The 22,158-nt window shown below is 37.5% G+C and overlaps 2 protein-coding genes across 9 annotated transcripts in view; both read right to left on the reverse strand.

Moving 5' to 3' along the window:
- Positions 1–13,204, reverse strand: part of C5H4orf50 (chromosome 5 C4orf50 homolog) — an 83,207-nt gene extending 70,003 nt beyond the window's left edge. For all 5 annotated transcript variants that reach the window (XM_071556824.1, XM_071556820.1, XM_071556821.1 and 2 more), the window contains exons 1-6: positions 13,120–13,204; positions 9,975–10,126; positions 7,654–7,792; positions 5,448–6,137; positions 1,179–1,293; positions 319–443 (exon numbers count right to left, since the gene is read on the reverse strand). In XM_071556824.1, the coding sequence (XP_071412925.1) occupies positions 319–443; positions 1,179–1,293; positions 5,448–6,137; positions 7,654–7,792; positions 9,975–10,126; positions 13,120–13,182 (1,284 nt within the window). In that variant the 5' untranslated portion in view covers positions 13,183–13,204. The remainder of the gene's footprint in view (positions 1–318; positions 444–1,178; positions 1,294–5,447; positions 6,138–7,653; positions 7,793–9,974; positions 10,127–13,119) is intronic.
- Positions 13,205–15,083: 1,879 nt separating this feature from the next.
- The window catches only part of JAKMIP1 (janus kinase and microtubule interacting protein 1), a 155,277-nt gene continuing 148,202 nt past the window's right edge, over positions 15,084–22,158 (reverse strand). For 3 of the 4 annotated variants that reach the window (XM_071556829.1, XM_071556825.1, XM_071556827.1), the window contains 3 exons: positions 20,274–20,339; positions 17,562–17,606; positions 15,084–15,172 (listed from right to left, as the gene is read on the reverse strand). In XM_071556829.1, coding sequence (XP_071412930.1) covers positions 15,140–15,172; positions 17,562–17,606; positions 20,274–20,339 — 144 coding nt within the window. In that variant the 3' untranslated portion in view covers positions 15,084–15,139. Of the gene's footprint in view, positions 15,173–17,561; positions 17,638–20,273; positions 20,340–22,158 lie in introns of all 4 variants that reach the window. The other variant, XM_071556828.1, reaches the window with a different exon arrangement.

The following is a 22,158-nucleotide window of genomic DNA, read 5'->3' on the forward strand; positions in this document are numbered from 1 at the left end:
GTTACTAATCATAACTTAGTTTTTACTTCATCCATAGAATACTTCATTATAGACAGAGGAGAAAAAATATTTCCACACAGAGTTTTCAAATTATTTAAAAGATTTGTGATGAGAGTAATAATTCAAATAAGGTACAATAAGTAAGTCAATCATTTTCTTAGTGCACACCTGTATTCATCTTGTATAGCACCTGTAGTAGCTATGGGTTAAAGCTACTTTTACATTCACCTTGAAACTCACCAACTGTTCATTTTATCTCAAATTTCACATACTCCCTGTGCACAAGACAGCAACAATAGCAGGAACTTTTATTCTCACCTGCTCAGTCTCAGCTAGACCAGCAACTTTTGCAAAGGCTCTGGAATTGCATTCCCAAACTGGTACAGATTCTTCTGGTAGCTCCTCCATCTGCTTTAGTCCATCACAACTACATCCTGGTGTTTCTGTTATGGTAAAGCACTGGGAAAATGTAATGTCACTTCTGGACAGTTACAGAAAAAAATAAACCCCAAAACATCTGAGCAAATGTTTTGAACAGTGAGAGTATGCTCAAAATTACCATCTCTCCCAGAAGCATACATTACCAATGATACAGACATAAGCACAACATAAAATAAGAAAGCAAACTTCACAAGAAAACATAAATATTGAGCTCTAAAAAAGGTATATTTGGGCATCATCCTTTCCAGTTCTCAAAGTATTTAAAAATGGAAAATACATCTCTTTGCCATGGGCAGCTGAAAACGTATGTGTTAAACTTAGAGGCTGTAATTATTTAGTGCTGGTCTGCATTTGCACACACTGAAATTTGGTATAAAATGCCCATTAATTTATGTTTGGAAGAATTTACCTGACAGAATTTGCCAGGATTAAAGTTTTCATGTTGTTGGACCTGAAAAGCAAATCTGACTGTTGCACAGCATTCCCAAACACTATACCTCACTCAGGACATGCAAAGTACCCCCTCATCTCTGTAGCTTCTCCAGAGTTCCAGGATTTCTCAGGAAAGCTCATATCTGATGCCAGTATCATACTGGCAAACCTTCCCAAGATACAGGTTACAGATTAGGGGGTTTTCAAAGGTTTTACACCTTCTAGTCATGCACACACCATGAATCAAATCATCTTCACTTCAATTGCACACAGATGAAAGCAAAAACTCCAAATTGTTTGCATACCAGACACTTTAGCATGTAGCAGCACAACTGGAGTTTGAGTAGCTTTGCTTCTGAGTGAATCCAAGACTGGTCTCCACTTCAGATTTTGAACTTCATCCTGAATTAGATCTCCATTCTTAATGGGAAAAGGAGGAGGACAAGAAAAAAAGCCACACAGATTATAGACATCTGGTGTTTGGGATATGAAAGACAGGTACATAAATTTCCTTTGCTATTTTACATTCCAAAGACCCAGTATTTCATTATAATTGCTATTCTTTCAAACTATTTTCTCATTCCAACATTTTCTAGTAAATGCCATGATTGTAAACTTTCCCCTAGTGTTTCCTTCATACTTTACAAAGATTTAAGGAAGAAAACCTGAGTCATGAGCACGTAATATGTCAGATCACTGGTGAAACACTATCAGAACAGTGACTAATTTATATGCTCATGAGCAAAGAGAAAAGAAGGTAAAGTCTATTAGGGAATGAGACTAATAGTTCAGTGCCCAGCTACAAAGACAAATGTTCCAAGGCTGGAAAAACTCAAAGCAAAATAACCATTCCAAACAAAAATTTCTCTTTCCATTGATAATTTAATTGTACATTTCAGATTCTGCTCTTGACATTTATATTGACTCCCTGATTGAACTTGGAAATTGTGACACTTCCTGATGCAAAGCAGATCCCCCTACTGATGATATACAGCAGGTCACATTTCACATGCACTGTGCTCATTTTCAGTGAAAAGAAGACTCAGGTTTGATGGCCTCAACAAAAACACATAATCAAGAGGGCAACCAAAACAGCAACAGCACAGAAAGCAAGCCAACACAGGCACTTTTGTCTTCCTGAACTGCTCTGCATCAAACACCAGCAGAAAACAAAACTGGGCCCTTTGGACTGAGCTGCAGCTTTAAACTTCCATATGAATGGGAAAGGCAGTGACTTCCAAGTCTCTGCAGTGAGTCAAAAAGGGCCACTGATTTTCCAGTGCAAAAAATTTTTATGTCAATTCAAGTCAGCTGCCTCCCTATTGTGCTGTTATGAGATCTTGACTGGGAGTCGAGACTTAAATGGAAACTACAGCACTGCCAAGATTTTTTCTTTATTTTCTCAGTAATATTGAATCATAGAATGGTTTAGGTTGAAAGATACCTTAAAGATCATTTATTTCCAACACCTCTGTCATGAGCAGGGACACCTTCCACTAGACCAGGTTGTTCAGGCCCCACCTAACCTGGCCGTGAACATTCCCAGGGATGGGGCATCCATAACTTCCCTGGGCAACCTGTTTGAAACTCATGCCAATTCCCTGAAACACACTCATTCCTTTCCTGAAAGTTTTGTTTTATTTTTTCACAGATATCAATTCTTTATTAATATCTGGATATTGTCAAAGGAAAATTACACAAAATGTTGAAAAAGATACAATGCTTGGATGGCTGAACATCACACTGTGAAGTCAAGACCTCAGTGGTCATGTGAAAGGCATAGGAAGATGCATCACTTGGTGTTTCACACTTTTCCTCCACCAACATCTTCAACAGACCACTAATATTCACATCTAGAAACTGTCTGATAAGTCAACACACATCCACGTGGAACCAACTCTTTTGCTCTTGTGCATTTCTCAAAGGCATAGGCTGCAACTGGAATATTACAGATAAGATTGCAATACCGAATTTGGAAATTCAAATTTTTGACAAGCTTTATGTGACAACACCCCTCCATGAGATACAGTTCACCTCTTGGTGCTCAATCTAATTGTATCTCGTATTATTGGTATTATTGAATGAAGATTCAGTAATAAGTAAGGCTACTCTCTAAGAATAACTGATGTGATTGGCATTTGAATGACACAGTATTTACTGAGATCTCTCACATCCTGTGTATTTCACAGGAATCTGATAAGCCTGTCTTCACAAACTACCTTTTTCCTGGCTTTGAAACAGGCAAATGATCCCATTCGCTCATTCACTGAACAGTGTTATACAAGCAGTTTTCTGGGAAGGTAACACCATGAAAATCTTTCTTGTATTGCACAAAATTTCTCATTTTTATAGCTGTAGGTGGAGTATGATGAGCTCAAACAGGATTTTTCTGGTAACTATTGTGACTTAAATACTATGAGATCAAGGTGATGAGAATAAGATATACTATTTTATTAGGTGCTAGTAAAACTACAGATAATAGGGAAAAACTCTCTTCAGTTTTACAGAAAAACACCAGATGTCTCCCTCCTCCTTTTATCACAGATACTGAAATTTTTCCCTGCTGTCTCAAGTAATTTTCTACTAGAAAAACCCAAGTATATTAGTAGCACTAAAAGAAGAGGAAACCAGAAATGCAGAAGGAACAAGATTTACTGCTGCTGCTGCTGCTGCTATACACAGCATTTAAAGAACACTACCCACTCTGCAGCAGACCAAAGTAAATGCAAATTATGGCATATTCATAAGACTGGGTAACTGAGACACTGCAACTTCCTACGTCAACACATATGTAAATTAATATTTAGAAAAATGGTTAGAAAACTTTGTGTAGAGGAAGAAATAACCTTTTATTAGAATACAGCATAGAAAGAAAGAGATTTGATCGCATTTCTTGAAGACTTTTTTGATTAGTCTCAGTTGGTCAGTTGATATATCTTGTTTTCACACCTTCAAAAATCTCCACACTTATTTTGTCCTTTTCTCAGTTCTATCAAACCAACAGTAATCCTTCACTGCTTCCACTCTGGCTCTGAAAGCCCTCACTCCTCTTGATTTTAGCTGTGCAATCCCCTCACAGTGCATTTGTTTGTTGTACCTGTTTCCAACTCAGTGCAAGTCTCTCTAGAAGTGTCTTAAAATATTTCTAGACAGTATTCTTCATTTCCAAGAAAAAGTGAATACAATAGTTAAATTAACTACAGCAATGAGATTAGCTCAGTTGGTTAATTGTTGTAATAATGCCAAGGTCATGGGTTCAATTCCCTATGTGGGCCATTGACTTAAGAGTTGGACTCGATGATCCTTGTGGGTCCCTTCCAACTCAGAATAGTCTGTGATTCTGTGATGGTTCAGGGTAAGTTGTTGGTCTTCCTGCCACCTTGGGGCAGCTGCATAGACAGGTGTGGTGAGGCACAGCACCCGAGCTCTCCAGAGGTGACCCAGGGGCTGCTGGTAACTGCACAGTGATCTTACCACCCTTTCTCTCTCACACACAGACAACTTCCTGGAGCTTACTGATTTGGGACTTTAGAATCACTAATGGTACAAAATTAGCATGCCTGCAAAGGTGCACTCAACAGCTAGGTTAAAAATAATTGTCTTTATTTCCTCTAGCTTTTAGAGACTAGAGATCCTCTCTAGCTTCTCCCAGTTGTGGAAGTACTCACAGCCTGATTGTTCTATACGAAAGGGGCTTGTTCATGCCCATTATCTCGTAGTTAACTGCAGCTAAAATCAGAGGAGTTACTGGGGTATCAGGTCACAATCTGAATGAAGTAAACAGAGTACGAGGCTTAGCTGATTCAATTTAACAATTCTCAGAATAAAAATATTCTCTACCTCAGTGCATAAAGAATAAAACTTTGTTTGAGTCCACACTGTGAAAAGAATTGTTCCTTGTCAGCAAAATAAACTGGCAGAAGCTCAATGCCATCTTACAGCATTTGCAGAGTTTTCCCATGCAGTGCTGGGTGAAGTGCTCAAAGCAAACAAGTCCTATTCAGTGTATTCAGGGCATATCACAATGCTAAAGAGCTGCAAACCATTGAATATCTCAGCTTGCTCCCGGTCATGAACATTGTATCCATCTTCCCTTGTTTACCATTATCCAGAAAATCTCATAGACACAATTTACTGCCAACTGTGCTTTTTGCATCAGCACTTGGGCATGAATAACATGCAAAAACTCATCCAACCATATGTGTACTTCTCATTGAATGGTGTACACAAGACAGAAGTCTCAGTTCTTCTGGGCTCTACTTCTGTTGCCAACTGAGTCCTTTTGCCAGGGGCACATCACTTAAAAACTTACGGAAGAAGTGTTTGTGAAGTGCCCTCAACATGCACCTATGACTGCACTGATGCAATGAAGTTCTAACTACTGATTCCAGACGGTGTGAATGGGAAAGTGTGAAGTACCAATGCATAAACAAAAATAAATGAAAAAAATTCAGGAAGGATAAAGCCTCACTCTCTCATCTTGATTGCACATCTAATGACAAGTGTAATCTAGGGTGATATAAATATAAAAACTAATTATATTTTGCCTTATTTTTACCTATCAGTTAACTTACCAAGTCAATGCTGTCTCCATTCTCCAGTCTTTTAAGTTGTGAGTATTTTTCTTTCTTATTTTTCAACTTCACTGTATCTTGATTTTTTAAAGCTCTGTTTTCATTCAAAAGCTCTTCCACTTTTTCCTGTAGTTTGATTTCAGATAATTTCAAACCGTAGATATGATGGTAACATTCTTCCAGTTTTGTTCTGAGGAAGTCTTCAGTGTCCTGAGAGCACTGCAGTTCTATCAGCAAGTCCTGTTCTCTTCTGCTGTCCTCTTCTTTTTCCCTTAAGAACTTCATATTTTGCTGAAATGCTTCAAGGTTGCTTTTCACATCATGCTCCAGATTTTCAATATGGATTTTCCATTCCATTACTTCCACGTCAGGGTGTTTATAGCCCTGAGTCCCACTGAACGCTGATTCCAGCACCTGCTGGAGATGCTGCACCATTCCCTCTTCTAACTCAGAGGTCAAAAAAGCAACATGGGCACTAAGATCTAGGACTTGCTTCTCCAGCCTAGATACCTCACCCCGAAGGTAACATTCTCTTTTTCTCAGTAGTGATGTCTGTTGTCTCTGCCTTTGTTTGTAGTGCTCAAAATATTCTGATTGGCTTTTTATTTCCTCTTCTTTTGTCTTCAGCTGCTCCTGAAGCCAACACAATTTTTGCTGTTGCTTCTTCTCTGACTTCTTTTGGTTTTCAACCTATAATTTCAGTGAGTTGTATGATTAACATATTAATACTAAATCTCTTCTTCTCTATTTTTTTAATTAAACAATAATTCTGCCCTTGTTTTATGAAAACTCAGGAATGACATAAGTAGAATTTTTTCTAAAGCCAGTAAAATGCCTGTAAAGCAAAACTAACCTCTCTTGTAATTTCAGCCATCACTGAAACATCTCAGTAGGGAAAAAAACCACAAACTCACCCACATCTACTACATAAAATAAAAGAGGTTTTAAAACACTTTTTTTGCACATTCTGCAGTACGTATTATCAAAATTAAACCTTAGAATTGGAATTGATACATCCAGCTCTGACCTATAACAGATCCTTAACGCTGACAGTACTGTAGCACTGAGGTGTTACTGGGAGAGCAACTGTGGCTCTGTTTTGGGAAACAGGACACACACTTGCTAGAGAACAAGCTTTTGTCCTTTGCCCTTCACCATACCTGTCATCTGTCAGCTCCTCTTATGAACCTCCTGAAAAGGGAGAAAGGAACAGATGCCTTTTGAGGCAGTTTGAGAAAGACTTTGGTATTTTCATTTGCACTGCAGTGTGTTTGAACACAAAGATATACAGAGGTGAAAGATGTCAATGAAAGGCAGAGAAGGATTTCATGAGTCCCATGCTGCCCTTACTTTGAGCAGAGTAAGAGACATCAGCATCACAGGAACATTGCAGCAACTCCTAAGCAAGACTGAAGACAAAGACACATGAAGACATAACTTTATTTCTTAAAGGATTTTTTAGATCAGTCATTTTGATCTTCAGTATTTTCCTGTCTGAGACGCTCACTGGCAAGGACTGGACAGAAGGAACACTAAACTGAAATGTTATGCAAAGTCAGGTAGATGTGGGCTAATCCTTTGGTTAACTGTTGATGGGAATATATGTATGTCTAAGCTTCCTTAGTCTTGAAAAGTACATTTAACTTCTAAATTAAACAAGCAAAGACTATTCTTCATTCCTATGAGTCTTGCCGCATGGTACTAGTAAGCTGTGAGAGTATTCAACTTTGACCTGAAATGCTGTGAAAATGAAAGTATATCTTATGATAAACAGAATCAAAAGACATTGGTTCAAAGAGGGCTGCCCTTGAAAAACTTTCATTCTTTCTCCATTTTCATGGATCCATCCAATGAGATGTGCAAACTAGGTAAGAATGCCTGTTGTATGGGGCTAGAAAGATAAAGTCTGACCTAAGAAGGAGTACACTGAGAGGGTTCTGGGGAGAAAGAAGAAAATGTGAGAATAATTTCAAAGATCAACAGCCTGAATGAAAGAAAGAATGGTAGCACTGTCAAAAACAATACAGAAATAGAAAGGGGGGAAAAAATCCAAAAGTTCTTCTGATACCTCTGGTTGTAGAAAAAGAGAAAGGCTGCAATGATTTATTGCTTAAAAACAGAGAGGTCACTGGAGATGAGATTGACTTATAAAGTACTAGCACAAAGAGAAAATAAACTAGGTCATTTGAAACAATATCCTCCTCACCAAATTGATCAGATCCTCCTGAATGTCTCGCAGTTTCCCTTTAACACGCATGTTGGCATTTTCAACCTGGTGCAACTTCACATTGAGCTGATCAATCATCACAAGAAGTTTTTTGTGTGACAGCTCCAGTTCTTTCATCCTATGATAGTGAGAATGAAGATTTTCGCTAAATAAATACCACAGTACAGTTCCAGATAGACAAGCAGGCATCAGCAATGCATATATTTACCTTTATTTTTCCATTTGCCTCCCAAAAATAAAATAGTAACAAATTGCTGATAACCAGTATCAATTAAATTCTAACAAGTCTACTCAGGTTTGACATCACACTGAAGTGTCTCAAACATGTTACAGACAACACCTATGTTCAGGCCCTCTCTCCTGGCTTAATATGAAAACCATAGGCAAGCACATTTACAAGATTTTTGTTCAATGAAGCTTGGCATGCTATAAGAAATAACAATTTAGCTTAAAGAAAACCACAACACCAGTCTCTGCATGCATTTGATCACAGGATTTTGTGAAGTTCAGTTAGAGAGTTCAAATTCTATGATGATAGTAAATGCTTACCATCAAAATCAACCTTACAGGTAATATAGTAGTATCTGTGTTTCAGGGACTAAAGTGAAAGCATCTTACTTGTAACATCCCTTCAGTGGGTACTGAAACCTATAATGTGTAACTGTATTGACTTTGTCTACAAGGCTGGATTTTGACAAAATACATATTTGCTATACCTGTTGCTATTAAAATGGTAGTGTACATTGACATTGTGTATTAATGATGGGGTTCCTTTACATGGGAGAAATAACCTAAAATAATCTTACAATAGCAAGCTTCATTTTCCTTAAGAACTTCCTTCCGTTTACAGCTTACACATAAAAAGTTTCTCAATGCTGTAAATCATTGTGAATTCCAAAATATCTCTTACTTGTTAAGGAAAACGTTCAGAAGTCTTTCATCTCCTGAGGCAGGTACTAAAGCCCCTCCTTTTCTCATCTCAGAGATTCACACTTTACCCCCAGTGCCCCTCAGGGCCCTGATACTTCCTCTTGAATTTCTTCATTTAACCTTTAACAGTCTTCCACTCAGCTCCCCTGCTCATTTCTAACTTCTAGCTTCGACTTACTGCTCCCACTTGCCAAAATTTCCTTTTTGCTCCCACCCCTACAATGTTACCTTCACTCAAAAATCTCACATAAGAAAAGTATTTCTGAAGCAACAGGATCAAGATAGAAAACATACCATTAAATAATTGCCTATTCATGTATCAAAGTAAACCTGACGAGGTCCTCCCCACAACAGGCACTGCACCATCTAAGGCTGGTATCAAAAAAAAAGCAGGGCCATGTCAGCCCAGAACTCTGCCCTGGCTGCTGTCTCTGCTGCTTTTTTTTCCCAGTAATTCTGCCTACTATATCATTCCTCATCTCATCTGTCTGTGCTTCAGCCACAAGAACTTGAGGCACACGATTTCTTTTCTTTCTACTGGCAACCCAAACCCTGAAAATGGGCATCCACTCAAGTTTCAGCTGCTCATTTGTCTCCTTGAACTGTTCTCTCATACTTGCTTTGTTTGGGTTTGAAATAAAGTTCTTCCTAACTTCTCCTCCCCAATATCTTTGCTACAAAAGGTTTATTCCCATGAAAGTTTTTAAAAAAGATTCATTATTATTTTAGAAAAAAAAGCCCATCATGAAAACATTTCTGGCCAGACTCCTTGATGAATCAAACCAATTTTAAAATTATTCAAATAATTATTTTTAATGCCATTTCTATTTTCTATCCTTTTTAACTCTTTGACTTTCTTTAGGACAGTGATGTTGCTGACTATCAAAACCTTATTCTCCTAGACGAATTAATGATTAATGGCACCCTATTTGCTTTAATGATTAGCATTACATACTAAACTAGATGAAGTTTTCTGAAGCAAGGAAGTTTTTTTACAACACAAAATTCCAAAATAACTCTTATTTGAAAAGGAAAGGGATAAACTTTACATTCAGTCATAACTTTACATGTTATGAATATTTAACCATGCAGTAACCTGAGAAAGGTATTTGGTTATTTGTGAGAAGGTTTTAGGCCATGCTGCAAACCTTATTTAAATAATAATTCTTAAAAAAAATGAATATTGCATTTCCATTCTTACAGCTACAAAAAGCCCTTCTACATGCATCTTCTCAGGCACTCTAAGAACATATAAAGTCTCTGTTTTTGCTGGTTTTGTATGTATTATTTGACAGCCAGTACTTTGGGAAAGGGAAGAGTACACTTTTTACATCACAAGGAATTTGAATGTAAAACCCCATTTTATTTACCTATGTCTTATGACAGAATCTGACTCCACGTAGTCCTCTAGGACACCTTTCAGCTGTTGCTCTGACTTTTCCAGTTCTTTTATTCTGAGGTTTAAATTCTCTTCTCCAGCACTGTTTACTTTTCCATCGGGTGTGCTTGCATCTTCTAGTTCCTGGGAAATGCAGGAAGTAGCAATTTTAACACTGAAATTCAGGATATCAAATCCTTCATTGCTGGGCATTTTAACACAGTAACAAAATTCTTGCTCTTTTCCAGATGAAGGATCCATGATGAAAAAAACCCAAACCCAAATTATTAGGTCCACAACATATAGCACTCTAAGCAAGCAGTAACAGAGTCTACGCCTCTGATGATCAAATGAACAGTCCTTCTGGATTCTGAACACATTTATTATTTATGGAAAGTCTCATTTCATTAGCCCCATTAGCATGTATGAAAGGAGTAGCTGTTCACAACACGAGATCCCCATAAAAGATTCAGTTAGACTAATTAATAAAGAAACTGGACATCAAAGTTTTGGAAAAGAATAATTTTCTACTAAATAGAGGAGTTCATAAAAGTGGCTATGTTTATTTGGATAAAAGTAGTGTATGAATAATGTTTCAAGACAGAAGTTTAAAAAAGGGTATTTCTTATTCAAAAGGCATTCTGTGACTATTTCAGAGAAAATATTCAGTATATTTAACTGGTATTTTAGAATTCTGCATGCAGTATTTTACTTTTATCTACTTCACCTCTGACACTTTTGGAAACCATGGCTAAAAGGAATGTTCAAACTTAGGCCTGTCAAAGCAAGCTAAGTTTGGTTCTTCTCTTTTGCCTATTTTCACCATAGTAAAAAATTCTTCAACCTGAGTTTACCTTTACTTACAGAAACTCACTTCATTAAGTATAGTCCTATTATTGGGACAGAGTTAATTTTCTTCTTAGTAGCTGGAACAGTGCTGTATTTTGGATTTAGTGTGAGAATAATGTTGATAACACTGTGATGTTTAGGCTGTTGCTGAGCAGTGCTTACCCTCTGTCAAGGACTTCTCAAGTGTCTCATGCTCTGACAGTGAGAGGCTGCACAAGAAGCTGTGAGGGATCATGGGTGGAACAGCTGATCCGAACTGTTCAAAGGGATACTCCACACCTCAGAAACTGTAGTGTGCAGCACACTTGTTTCTCTTGGGTTCTGTTACTTTCTCTCCCTCTCCTTATAGTTACTATCATTATTATTATTATTATTATTATTATTATTATTATTATTATTATTATTATTATTATTACTATTATTTTAGAACATTCATATACACATATTTATAGTAGCATATTTATATTAACATTAGTATACTACTATAGTAATATTTTGTTTCACTTATGAAACTGTTTATGTCTCAACTCATGAGTTTTACCTTTCCTTTGTGTTTCTCTTCCCCACTGCTGGGAATGAGTGGCTGCATAGTCCTTAGTTGTTAGCTAGGTTAAATCACCATCAACTGGCAACCATGAAATGCCTTTGATTTTGCTACATTTATATTGATTTGGAATTGCATCTATAATTGGAATTCAGCCTTGAAGCTTGGATCTGTTCTCCAGGAAAGATATGAAATTACTTTTTTCTTTTATTTTTTTTAAAGACAAACGCTGCATCTACAGTGCAAAGAAGATAAAAGTAACATTTTTGACACTGAGGAGTATAAAATGGCACAAAATCAGTGCAAAAGAATAAACAAAGAATTATTCTCTTATCACCCCTTATTTTGCTATATGCTATCCACATGTAAGGTCAATTACATCATGTTTTACTACTTTGGTCAATTTTATCACCTCACTGGCCTTATGGCAGCCACACAAGGACCTAGAGCTGAAATGATTCAGCTACTCCTTGATCCCTTGTGAAGCCACGATACTTAAAAGCTTCAAGCATGGAAAGACATCAAAGAATAAATCCACACGGACAACAAGTTCAAACCGCTTTGTGATTTCTAGACCTACAAAGCCCAGTCCCTTTTCAGAGACCACACATCCCTGAGACCTGGTGCCATAATCATGGCTCTCCCCTGGCCTTGTATAATTTACCAAATGGAACAGTATCTTCAATTTAGAAGTTCTTGATACATTAATATTTTGTCTGTATTTATTACATGTAAAGTGAACAGACATCCTCTCTCTGACAATGGTCATGCCTGAATAGCACTGCAAAACATATGTGTAATAATAGTGGACATTGTAACTCTGCTCATTAACAATTTAGACTGGAAACCAAATTAACGTAATTTTCAACTGTGCCCCAGCCTAATACTCAACTCATAAGCTGTAGAAAGAAAAATTCTTAGTATATTTTGCAGAAGGTAGGAGGAGATAAAAGCAGTGAGAATGGAGAGAGGAAAAACACCTGACAAAATCAATACACCAATTTCTTCTCTCCTACTTCTAGTTCATGTTCTTGTTTATAGGCGCACTTTTATTCACTGATATAACGAATGTTAATGCAATTTCTAAAGCGGATCTCACACCTCATGCTCCATCAGGCTCTATGCTTCTGCTGATTAATCCTGAAAACTACCAAGTACTGCAGCATAAAACCAGGAAAGCTGTTACAGCTGACAGCAGCAATGAGAAACTCAGTTTTCTTCACGTAGTCAGCTGGCACTGATGATTTAAAAGCTGTGTCCCAGAAAGTGAAAATCAGGCCCGGCATCTTGTACAGACCAAATCACAGAATTACAGATTCATTAAGATTGGAAAAGACCTCTAAAAGCATCAAGACCAACCATTAACCCAGGAGTGCCAAGTCCAGCACCTAACCATGTACCCAAAGTGCCACATCCATGTGCTTTTAAACACTTCCAGGGATGGTGATTCCACCACTTCCCTGGACAGCCTATTCCAATGCCTGACCGCTGTGTTAACATCCTGTACCTGCACCCAGCTCTATAACCAATACAAATATAGAATGGATAGTAAAACTGTAACTATTTACTCCGTTTTCCAAAACTATGAATCCTGCAAGCTCAGTGCACAAAAAACCCATAATGAATGCAATGGAAATATCATTTCAATCAGCCAGATTCTTTGACTGATGTCAAAGAAACTGACACAGGTCAATTACTATGTAACAAAACACACAACAAAATAAGAAAATGAGATTGCTCATACCTTTTCTGCTTTGTAAGAAGACCCTCTCCTGTCTGTGCAGTGCATTTGCCGTGGCAGCCACATGCTCTGACCATCCCACGTTTGTGCTTATAGTTTCATGTTCAAAGTAGCGATGAGCAAAACTGTGTGCCAAGTGAATCATACTTTCCAATTTCTGTTCCTTCATCATCACCAGGTTTGATTATCTCAAGCTCTGTTTATCTCCCATTGTGGTCCTTTAGTTCAGAGTGATGCCAGAACTCTGCCTTTCGCAGCAAAGACCTCATTTTACCACATCCTGTCATCACACTGCTAAATACTTAACTAAAACATGAAAAATCTCTATTTGGAAACATATTCTCTAAAAGCTTGTTCCTCTTGAACAACACATTGTGAGCAATGCATTCTTTTGGAGATCAGGATTTCAGCCTTCTGTACGACCCTTGTTTCCAAGATAAATTGTGCTTTCTGTCAGACTCTCACATCGGCCTCAGTTTGCTGCCTTTGACTGAATTAGTATTGTGGAGTGTCTCAGCTGCTTCTGCAGGTGAATGCTCTTGTCTGGTGATTCTTAGTGCATGGCACATCCCTGGTCTTCAAAGTCTGATAATTATCTGAGAAAACTGGCCCCTTCTGAGGCTGATTCCTGCATCTTCAGCAGTGTAAAATTCAGTCACCATGACAACATTTTTCCTCAGCTTTCCTTAATTGTTCATTGCCTGATATTATTTTTGTCATTCTTAATTTCCACTTCATGTGTTGTGTTATTGTAACCATCTAATTCATATTGTTCAGTGTGCCCAGGGGAGTAGACTTGTTTCTCTGTGGCTTTCTAGGCAAATATGATTTTCACGAAAATGTAAGGGAGCAGAAAGTTACACTGTAATATTGTGCTCTTAATATTTTCATCTTGTCTTAACATTTCACAAATAATTAAAATTATGTATTTTTTCATATTACCTTTCCAGCTCTGATACATCAGATTGGTTTTCCAGCTTTGAAAGAGTAACTTTTTAAATTTTCTAACCATTCTCTCTCTTAAGAAGCTCTTCTCAACTTTCATTATTTCAGTCTGTGCTTCACCCCAAAGTTTTCTTGCAGTTCAGGTGGTCAAATGTCCGTGAGTGTTTATCTACCTCTGCTGGTTGAGATTGTGCCATTTTTGCTTCCTGATAGCTAAATTTCAACATTTTTTATTCCACCCAAGAGGATGTCATGACTTCCAAATATTTATGCCCAACTACTCTGCTTATCATATTCATCAACATGCCCATTTCTTCAAGCCCCTCTTTCTTCTTGAGGAGATAACAGAGCACAGCATATCATGCATTCTCTTTTCCTGACCTCTCAGGCCACCTTTGGAGTCTTCCATTTTCCCAGTGCTGTCTTAACAAGTTAGCCTTACTTTTCAAGAAACATTCAAAAAAATGTGTCTCCCACACGTTTCTTACCCATGTTAAAGTCCTCTTAGTTCAATCTACCAGCTTGCCTTTCACCAAAACCCTTTCTCCCTCTATGGATTTCCAGCTTAGGAATTCTACCACTGCAAGGTTGTAAATCTTTATTTGTTTCCAACTTTGAACAGTTTGCTTCCTGTCAGCTATTTACTATAGACAGCTTAATGTCAAACACTTAGCTTTTTTATATAGATATTAAAAAGGAGATTCTGTGTTTCCTGGGTGAAATGCAAACCACATTTGTTGAAAGCATGCAGCAGGGAGACAAAAATCTCAGTACTGTAAGAAAACCATTTGGTAGGTAACAGTTCACATAGCAGCCAGTAATTGCACTTGTATTTTTTTCTGCTGTTTCATTGGTGTGAGAGTGTAAATTCTGTTTAGATTTTTTTTTCAGTGTTTATGATGTGCTAGTCCATATTTGATTATGAAATCTTTCCAGCTTGAAGCTATATCTCTTTAAAAATGTCTAATTTTAAATTCAAATATTTTGCAGCTTCAAGTACTATGCAAACTGCTTTATGAAAAAAGTGCACCAATTTAAAGCTGCTTAATAAATATTTTCTGTATTTTTGCAAGTGGACTCAGCTGTTCACTCCATATGTTCTTTTAATAGCCTGTAAACAAAACAAAAACCAAAACAGAAAACAAAAGCAACAAAGAAAAGTCTGCTGAGTTTTAGATAAATAACATTACTTTAGAAATAAGCATTGGCATTAAACGCTAAATTCATTTTATATTACCTTCAAAATAACTAGCACCAAAATTACTATCAGTAAATCACCTGCTTTGCTTTGAAATAGTTAACAGTTTTTGAGAATGCAACAATGGTTGAGTATCTTAAAATTGGATTCTTTGTGCTACATTAATCAGAAATGGATTCACCTCTGGCAAAATGAATTAAAAGACATTGCTCCTCACATTAGTACCACAATGTGATGTGCACTCCTAGAAATGTCAAGAGCCGAGTAGCTATGTGGCTATGCAGTCATTCCCTGTGTTATTCCCTCAAAATGCTTGTCACCAAGCTTGAATTTAACTACTTAAATATTTACTGTTAACAGAAAGAATAGGAGGTTCTTTCAGCACAACAGTTTTTCTGGGGACTAATAATACTTGCAATTTTGTTCAGGTGTTTTTTTTCCTTTTTTGTTCAAGGGGAACCCAAAATACTATCAGCTATATCACCCTGGAGGCCTATAGGTACCTTGGATGCATATTTTTTCAAAATATTTTAAATGGAATGTACAAAATGCTGGTGGTATTACTAAGTTTATAAAATGTTTATAAAGTTTCTCTCGACTTGGACAGCAAACTTTTCACAATATTAAGAAGCAAACATATGCATCCAGATTTTAGGACCTCTAACCAGGACTGGTATCAAAAAGCTGGATGAAGCTCCAAAGACAATAGTTTGGTGTCCTTTAACATTGCCTTTTCAAACTTGTATTAACCAAAATAGCACTCGATAGTCCTATCTGACCTCCTCAGAATAAAAAATTCATCTCAATCTGTGGAAAGGCGAATGATGTACCACAAGGCTTCACTTTTTTTCAAACACCTCTCTATAGGCATATGCTCAATTTTGCACAAATTAAAGGAAATTCAGAAGGAATACTGAAAATGATAAAAAATATTGCTCAGTTTTCACCACTTTTCAACACCTATCTAACAATCAAAAGAAAGCCACTGCACTTGTAACAAAGCAATAATACCCTTGAATTACATTCCACTCATCTGCTTCTATCACTATTTTATTGAAAAATAAAAAACATGTCCAGCAACGCTCAAAATGAAAGTTCACAGCCAGTTCCAACAAGCAACAAGAGGAAGATGATAACTAAATGTACTGGGACCTGAGCAAACCCTCAAAGAGCCCACGATAAAACAGTTCTGATTTCACAAAAGTACTTGTGATCTAGGCAGAAGAAAATACTGTTTGAAGTTTAATGTGAGGTAAATACAATAGCTTTTGGGGGTAACTATTGTCACCATACTTCATCATACAGTACTTGACAGCAGTTTCAAAGGTGTTGATTAAACACATGTCCTGCTATAAGGAAATTCCATGAACATAATTCACAACAGATTACAAGAAAGAAAAAAATTGGTAAAATCGTAAAGGTAAAAGCATTGTGTATTATCAGGTTAAAATAAAAAAAACTTCAACAGTAACAACACTGAATAATATTCACCAGTTTTAAACCACAGCTTAATCCTCTGACAGGTTGTTGAGTTACCATCCTTACTGAAAGGCCGTGTGCAACTTGCATTGCTCCAGGGAAGAGGACTGGGACTGACTTTCTAAATTGTATTTCCCTCTTGTTCTCTGTGAAAGGTGAGCACTGTCACTATGGCTCCTGCTATAGCTGAAGAAATTCACTCTGTCCTTTGCATTGAGCTGAAAGGACCAGGACACTGTGGAAAGGACAGCAAGAGTGATGGTCGTGTCGCCAAGGGGAGGCACAGATGTTTCTCACCCTCACCCTTCCATGTCCACAGGCACACAGGGGCTCAATCACACTGCAGCCTTTGCACCACCTCATAGAAGGCAAAACAGGTTATTATTTCCTAAGTGATTCCATGGCCTCAAGGATCTTGAGGAAGTAAAATGAACTCCTTTTTTTGCATGGGTGGTGATGCTCCCGGGGCTTTTTAGCAAACAAAATTGGAAAGCAATGTTTTGCCACCTCTCTCTCTGGTGTTCAGCAATACCTGAACTTTTAGTCAAAATGTACCTACTTTGCAGAAATGAAAAGCACCCACTGCAGTTACAGCAGTCAGCATCTCATAAGGCAAAATCATTCCTCATTGAAAACCCAATGACTTCCTGCAGAAGGACAGGATGGAAAACATCCAAGTTGGATTTTATAGGTGGTTCTTCCTCTCTGTGCAAGCAAAACCAGTATGTCCCCCCCATGGTTTCAGGGTCTCACAAACACTTCTCAAAACATTGTAAAATCTAAGACTTAAAAAATTGACTGAAGAAATATAAAGAATACCAACCACATGTCTTGGTTCAGTTGTGTCATCAAGGCCACAGAATGAATGCTAGTGAAAAAAACAAAAAAAGGAACAAAAACTATAACATAAGATCAAAAGAAAATGAGGAAAAAAAGAAAAGAAAGAAGATGTAAGATATGTAATATGAAATCCAATGACATTACAGCAGTTAGTCATACAATTAATTAAGTTGATCAGAAAGAAAGATAAAGTATACCAATCTTACTCTAAAAAGAGGTACGAAATTCAGTATTTGATTTTTACAATGGTAACATCTGTGGATTATTTAACTTGAGAAATACTAGCCTTGGCTTTGTGAATCACTTCAGGAAGTACTTATAATTACACATGTGAAAACTTTCCTGAACCAAGGTTTATCAAGCCCAGGAAACAAACTAAATGCAGATGAAATAGTAAAAAATCACTCATGAGAAAAGCATGATGCTTTTAAATAGCACTTGCTCCTCATGTACCAACTCATAGACTAAAATTGAGATTTTACATTATTCTTCTGTATATCTTTTAGAAACAGAACAGTTTACTGAAGAATCTACAGGGCAGAAATGCTGTTATCCTTGTGTCCTGACATAAAAAACTGAAGTCATTCCTAAAGGAAAATAAAAAGTTGTACTCATGACACAGTGACTGTAAGTGGTGCATTGCCCTTAGCTACCATCAGTGATGAGGCTTAGCTATAAATACTGCTATTCCTTGAAAAGCATAAGATTTCTCTGCACAAGAAATTATTGTGCTCAGTATCAATAGCACATAGGTGTCAGTCTGTGCCTTTTGATGCATTAAACCTTCAGAAGAACAATGAAGTAAAAGTGTATTATCAATTGATTCCCTGGCAACACAATCTTCCTTTGGTCAATCAAATTCAGAATGGTACTTAATCCCAAGGAAAAAAAAACAAACTCAAATGTAATACAGAAAGTCTTCCACCCCTCCAGAAGTTGAAGGTTAATAGAAAAAGATGAAACTTTTTTGAGGTCTCTTGCTAAGGCAACATTAAGGCAAGGAGCACGTTAATCATTTTAACTCATTACCAGCTTCCTGCTAAGCCTGTGATTAAGCTGCTTCTTTTTCAGTGCTTTTCTCCATCCATCCATCCGGCTGATGAACCAGCACAGATAATGCTGTCTTCCATTTTCAAAATTATCAGGCTGTCTAATCCAATACCTACTTTGTAAACCGCAATGGTAATGCCTTAAAGGCTTATATTTTGGCAATAGCAACATCTAGAAATGTTGATGTTTTAGAATATATGGATAAACACCAATATTTGAAATAATTAACATGTAGAAGTATTACCTATCCCTCAACATTTCTCTGCTTTGACCTTAGACATCACTGGCTGCTAGGCAGGAACAGCTTCAGCTATAGAAGTGGTCCACAGTAGAGGAGGGCAAAAGCAGCAAAAGAGGCTTTTAGGGTGGATAAAGCCTGTGTTTCTCTCCTAGTGAAAACATGGAGCACTGCCTCACCAGTGGATGCAGACAGACCAGGCCCAGACAGGTTGTAGTGGGGGTGATTTAAAGCAATAATTAGCAACAGCAGCAGACAGCACAGTTTCCCACGTCTCTTCCTCAAACCGAGGTGGGTATCACAGTTTGAAAGGTGCAGGATGAGGTACAGTAGGGGAGACAACTAATGTGGGAGCAGAAGGGGCCAAGGAAGATGTTGAGAGTGTTGGAGTAGTTGCTAGAGGTGCAATAAACCCAGATGGTGACACTGGCAGGACTGCTACATCCTGAGAGCAGATGATGGGGCACTGACATTAGTGAAGGATGAGGAAGAAACCTTTCAACATCCAGTGAGCTGGTCACCAATGACTCTCTCAGTTCTGCAACACCCACTGACCTCTTTCAGCTCTCATCTTTCACCCCATTTTCATCCCCAAATCAAAAAAACAATGACTGAAAACTCCACTAACTTCATTCAGACCAGCAGTGGGTTTATGTAGGATTAGGTAGCCATAAATGCTGGAAAAAATGAATCTGAGATGATGTAACTCGTGTTGGGATGTAGGCATTAATTCAGCAAAGGTAATAAAACTGAACACTTCATTAGGGCCTAGAAAAGACCCACTGTCAGCTCATGCCCTGCACACCAACCTAAACTCGACAGACCTAGGAAACACCTGAGCTCACAGTCCATAAACCTTGTGCCATCCCTTGCTTGGGAACTACAGTGACACAAATACATTTGCTGTCTCAAGCTTTGGTCAGAGCTTCTTCAAAAGACAAGAAAATTTAGATCCAGGGTATTAACGTGTTTCTACCTTAAAGCAAGAAATATTCTTTGATTGTAGATTTTGTCACAGACACCTTATGCATTTTGTTTTAATTTTCAGTACTTGAATGTTTTGCAAAGCAATGCTAACCAAAGATGAGAGCTGAGCTAACCAATTCTGTCAGAGACAAATCTTTATGTTCTTTCTTGATCTAAACCACAGCAAATTCTCTACTAGTCCAGTGTCCCTCCAGACCCGTTCAGGCCTTCCTGTAATTGACAGAAAATCTGGATAGAAATAATTTTGAGCAGGTTAGGGACAGAGTTTAATTCCATGCAGCAATGACTTGAACTCAAATTTTATTTTGTTTTAAAACAGATTTCCTGATATTAGGTTAAGTACTACTAACAACAATGCAACAGAGAAAAACCAATTTGTAAGGGAAAAAATCCACTGGTACTACCCAGACATTTATTTACCTTTTCCTCAATTTCTTTGAGTTGCCTCTTTTGAAGTTCTATTTTATCTTCTAGATCTCGAATTCGCTGGAACAGAAAAAGCAAATTAGGCATTATTATATCTAACTTGAAAAGTATATGAATCAAAATACAAGACATAGGGTAAAAATAAAGAGGACAAATGCCCATTAATAATATAACATTACCTATACAGTTACATTAGGCATGCCCATGGTGGAATGGCTCCATGTTTCCATGAAACCACAGCATTTCAAGCAAGCTGCATGTTCAGAACATCATGTTTACTACCAGAAAGTCTACCCATCCCCACTCATTAATCATAATTTTAACATATACACACAATTTCAATTAGCAACAAAATTCTTAGAAATACAATATTACTTTCTCTGCAACTGAGAGAAATTTTTCTACTTACTGAGACAGTCAGTCAATTACATTACTACATTTCCTTTTAACTCTCTATTTTACTTTCCTATAAAACCTAACTATGCTTATGGCGTAGTCAGGCTACCCCAGAAAAAAACAGAACACACAGATTCTCAGTTCATCACCAAGACACCATCCAGAGATTCAGCTTTGTCCTATTGCCATTTACCTCCCACCGGAACAAGAGGAAATATTTCCTTCAGTGTAGGTCCCCATATTTTTAAGGAATTTTCTTGTTCAGTTTCACAAAGATTCTTCAAAAATTTGACACCCCCCCTGCTGGGTCCATATATCTTATTTCCTTTCTGTATCATATATCCTCTTGTCTCGTTTCTAAAAGTTATGCACATTTTTTATTTTTCTTTTGAGTGGTTTCTAAAATTCAGATGCATTTTACTACACTTTTAATATGTTGCACTTGTTACAGATAAAGTAGGTTACAAGCAATTTTTTCTACAGGAAACCTGGAATCTCCTTCTAACAGTCACTGGTGACCAAAGAGCAATTTTATACATTCAGCTTTTTTTCGGGATTAACTATCCAATCCCAGTCTGGCCTACAACAGCTAAGGCTGTTAACAGTTCCTGAACTTGAAAAGACAAATTATCATCTCCACTAATATGAATGGCATAGGCCAATAAAGTTAATGTAGCTGCTGCTGCCCCCCTCCCAAGTTACTTTATGACTCACAAATTGATTTGAACAATTAGTATCTCTTTCAAAACAACATCCAGCCATTACTTATAAACCTGTCCTGTCACCTCCTGTTGGTAGTTACTTACCTGCATGCAGCACAGAGACCTCAATAGTGCTGAATGTGCCTCAAGTCCAGCACAGCTGCAGCAAGGCAGCTGCGGAACCCATGACCACAATGGGTTTGAGAACCACAGAGTTTGGCTTCATAATTGCAAATCTAACCTGGAACTACTCCAAAAATGAAGTACACACAACCGTACAGTTCACTTTTTCCTAGGGCATACTCCTCCACACAAATATTGAAAACAGGCCAGGAGCAAAAAGCTTTGTTATTGTTGCTGCTGTTTCAAAATCAAAGATTCTGCTTAAATGACTGATTTGAATATTATACAGTCAGAGTAAGTCAATAAATATTTCCACTATATCATACTGCAATGCTCAAAGATTTTCTCAGTTAATACACAAACCAGCACTAACCAGATTACCCTCACGTGACATAAGCGCGTGAAGCTTTGCTGACAGTACCAAATGCCCCAAGCACAGCTGTATTAATTTCACTTTTCCTCTATTATACTTGAATTGATTTATATTTCATCTACTCCCTGCTCAAGGCAAGCCTATCTCTCAAGTGATCATTTTCATACATGGTATGTACCAGGAACGTAACAACCACTGTAAAAAACCATGGGATGAGAAGCAGGCAGGTGTAATGACCTCTGAGATCTCTAGTCCATCACATTAGACTCCTGTTTCTCTCTTCATT

Source organism: Pithys albifrons, chromosome 5 (genome assembly GCF_047495875.1).
Source record: "Pithys albifrons albifrons isolate INPA30051 chromosome 5, PitAlb_v1, whole genome shotgun sequence".
Taxonomy (NCBI): domain Eukaryota; kingdom Metazoa; phylum Chordata; class Aves; order Passeriformes; family Thamnophilidae; genus Pithys; species Pithys albifrons.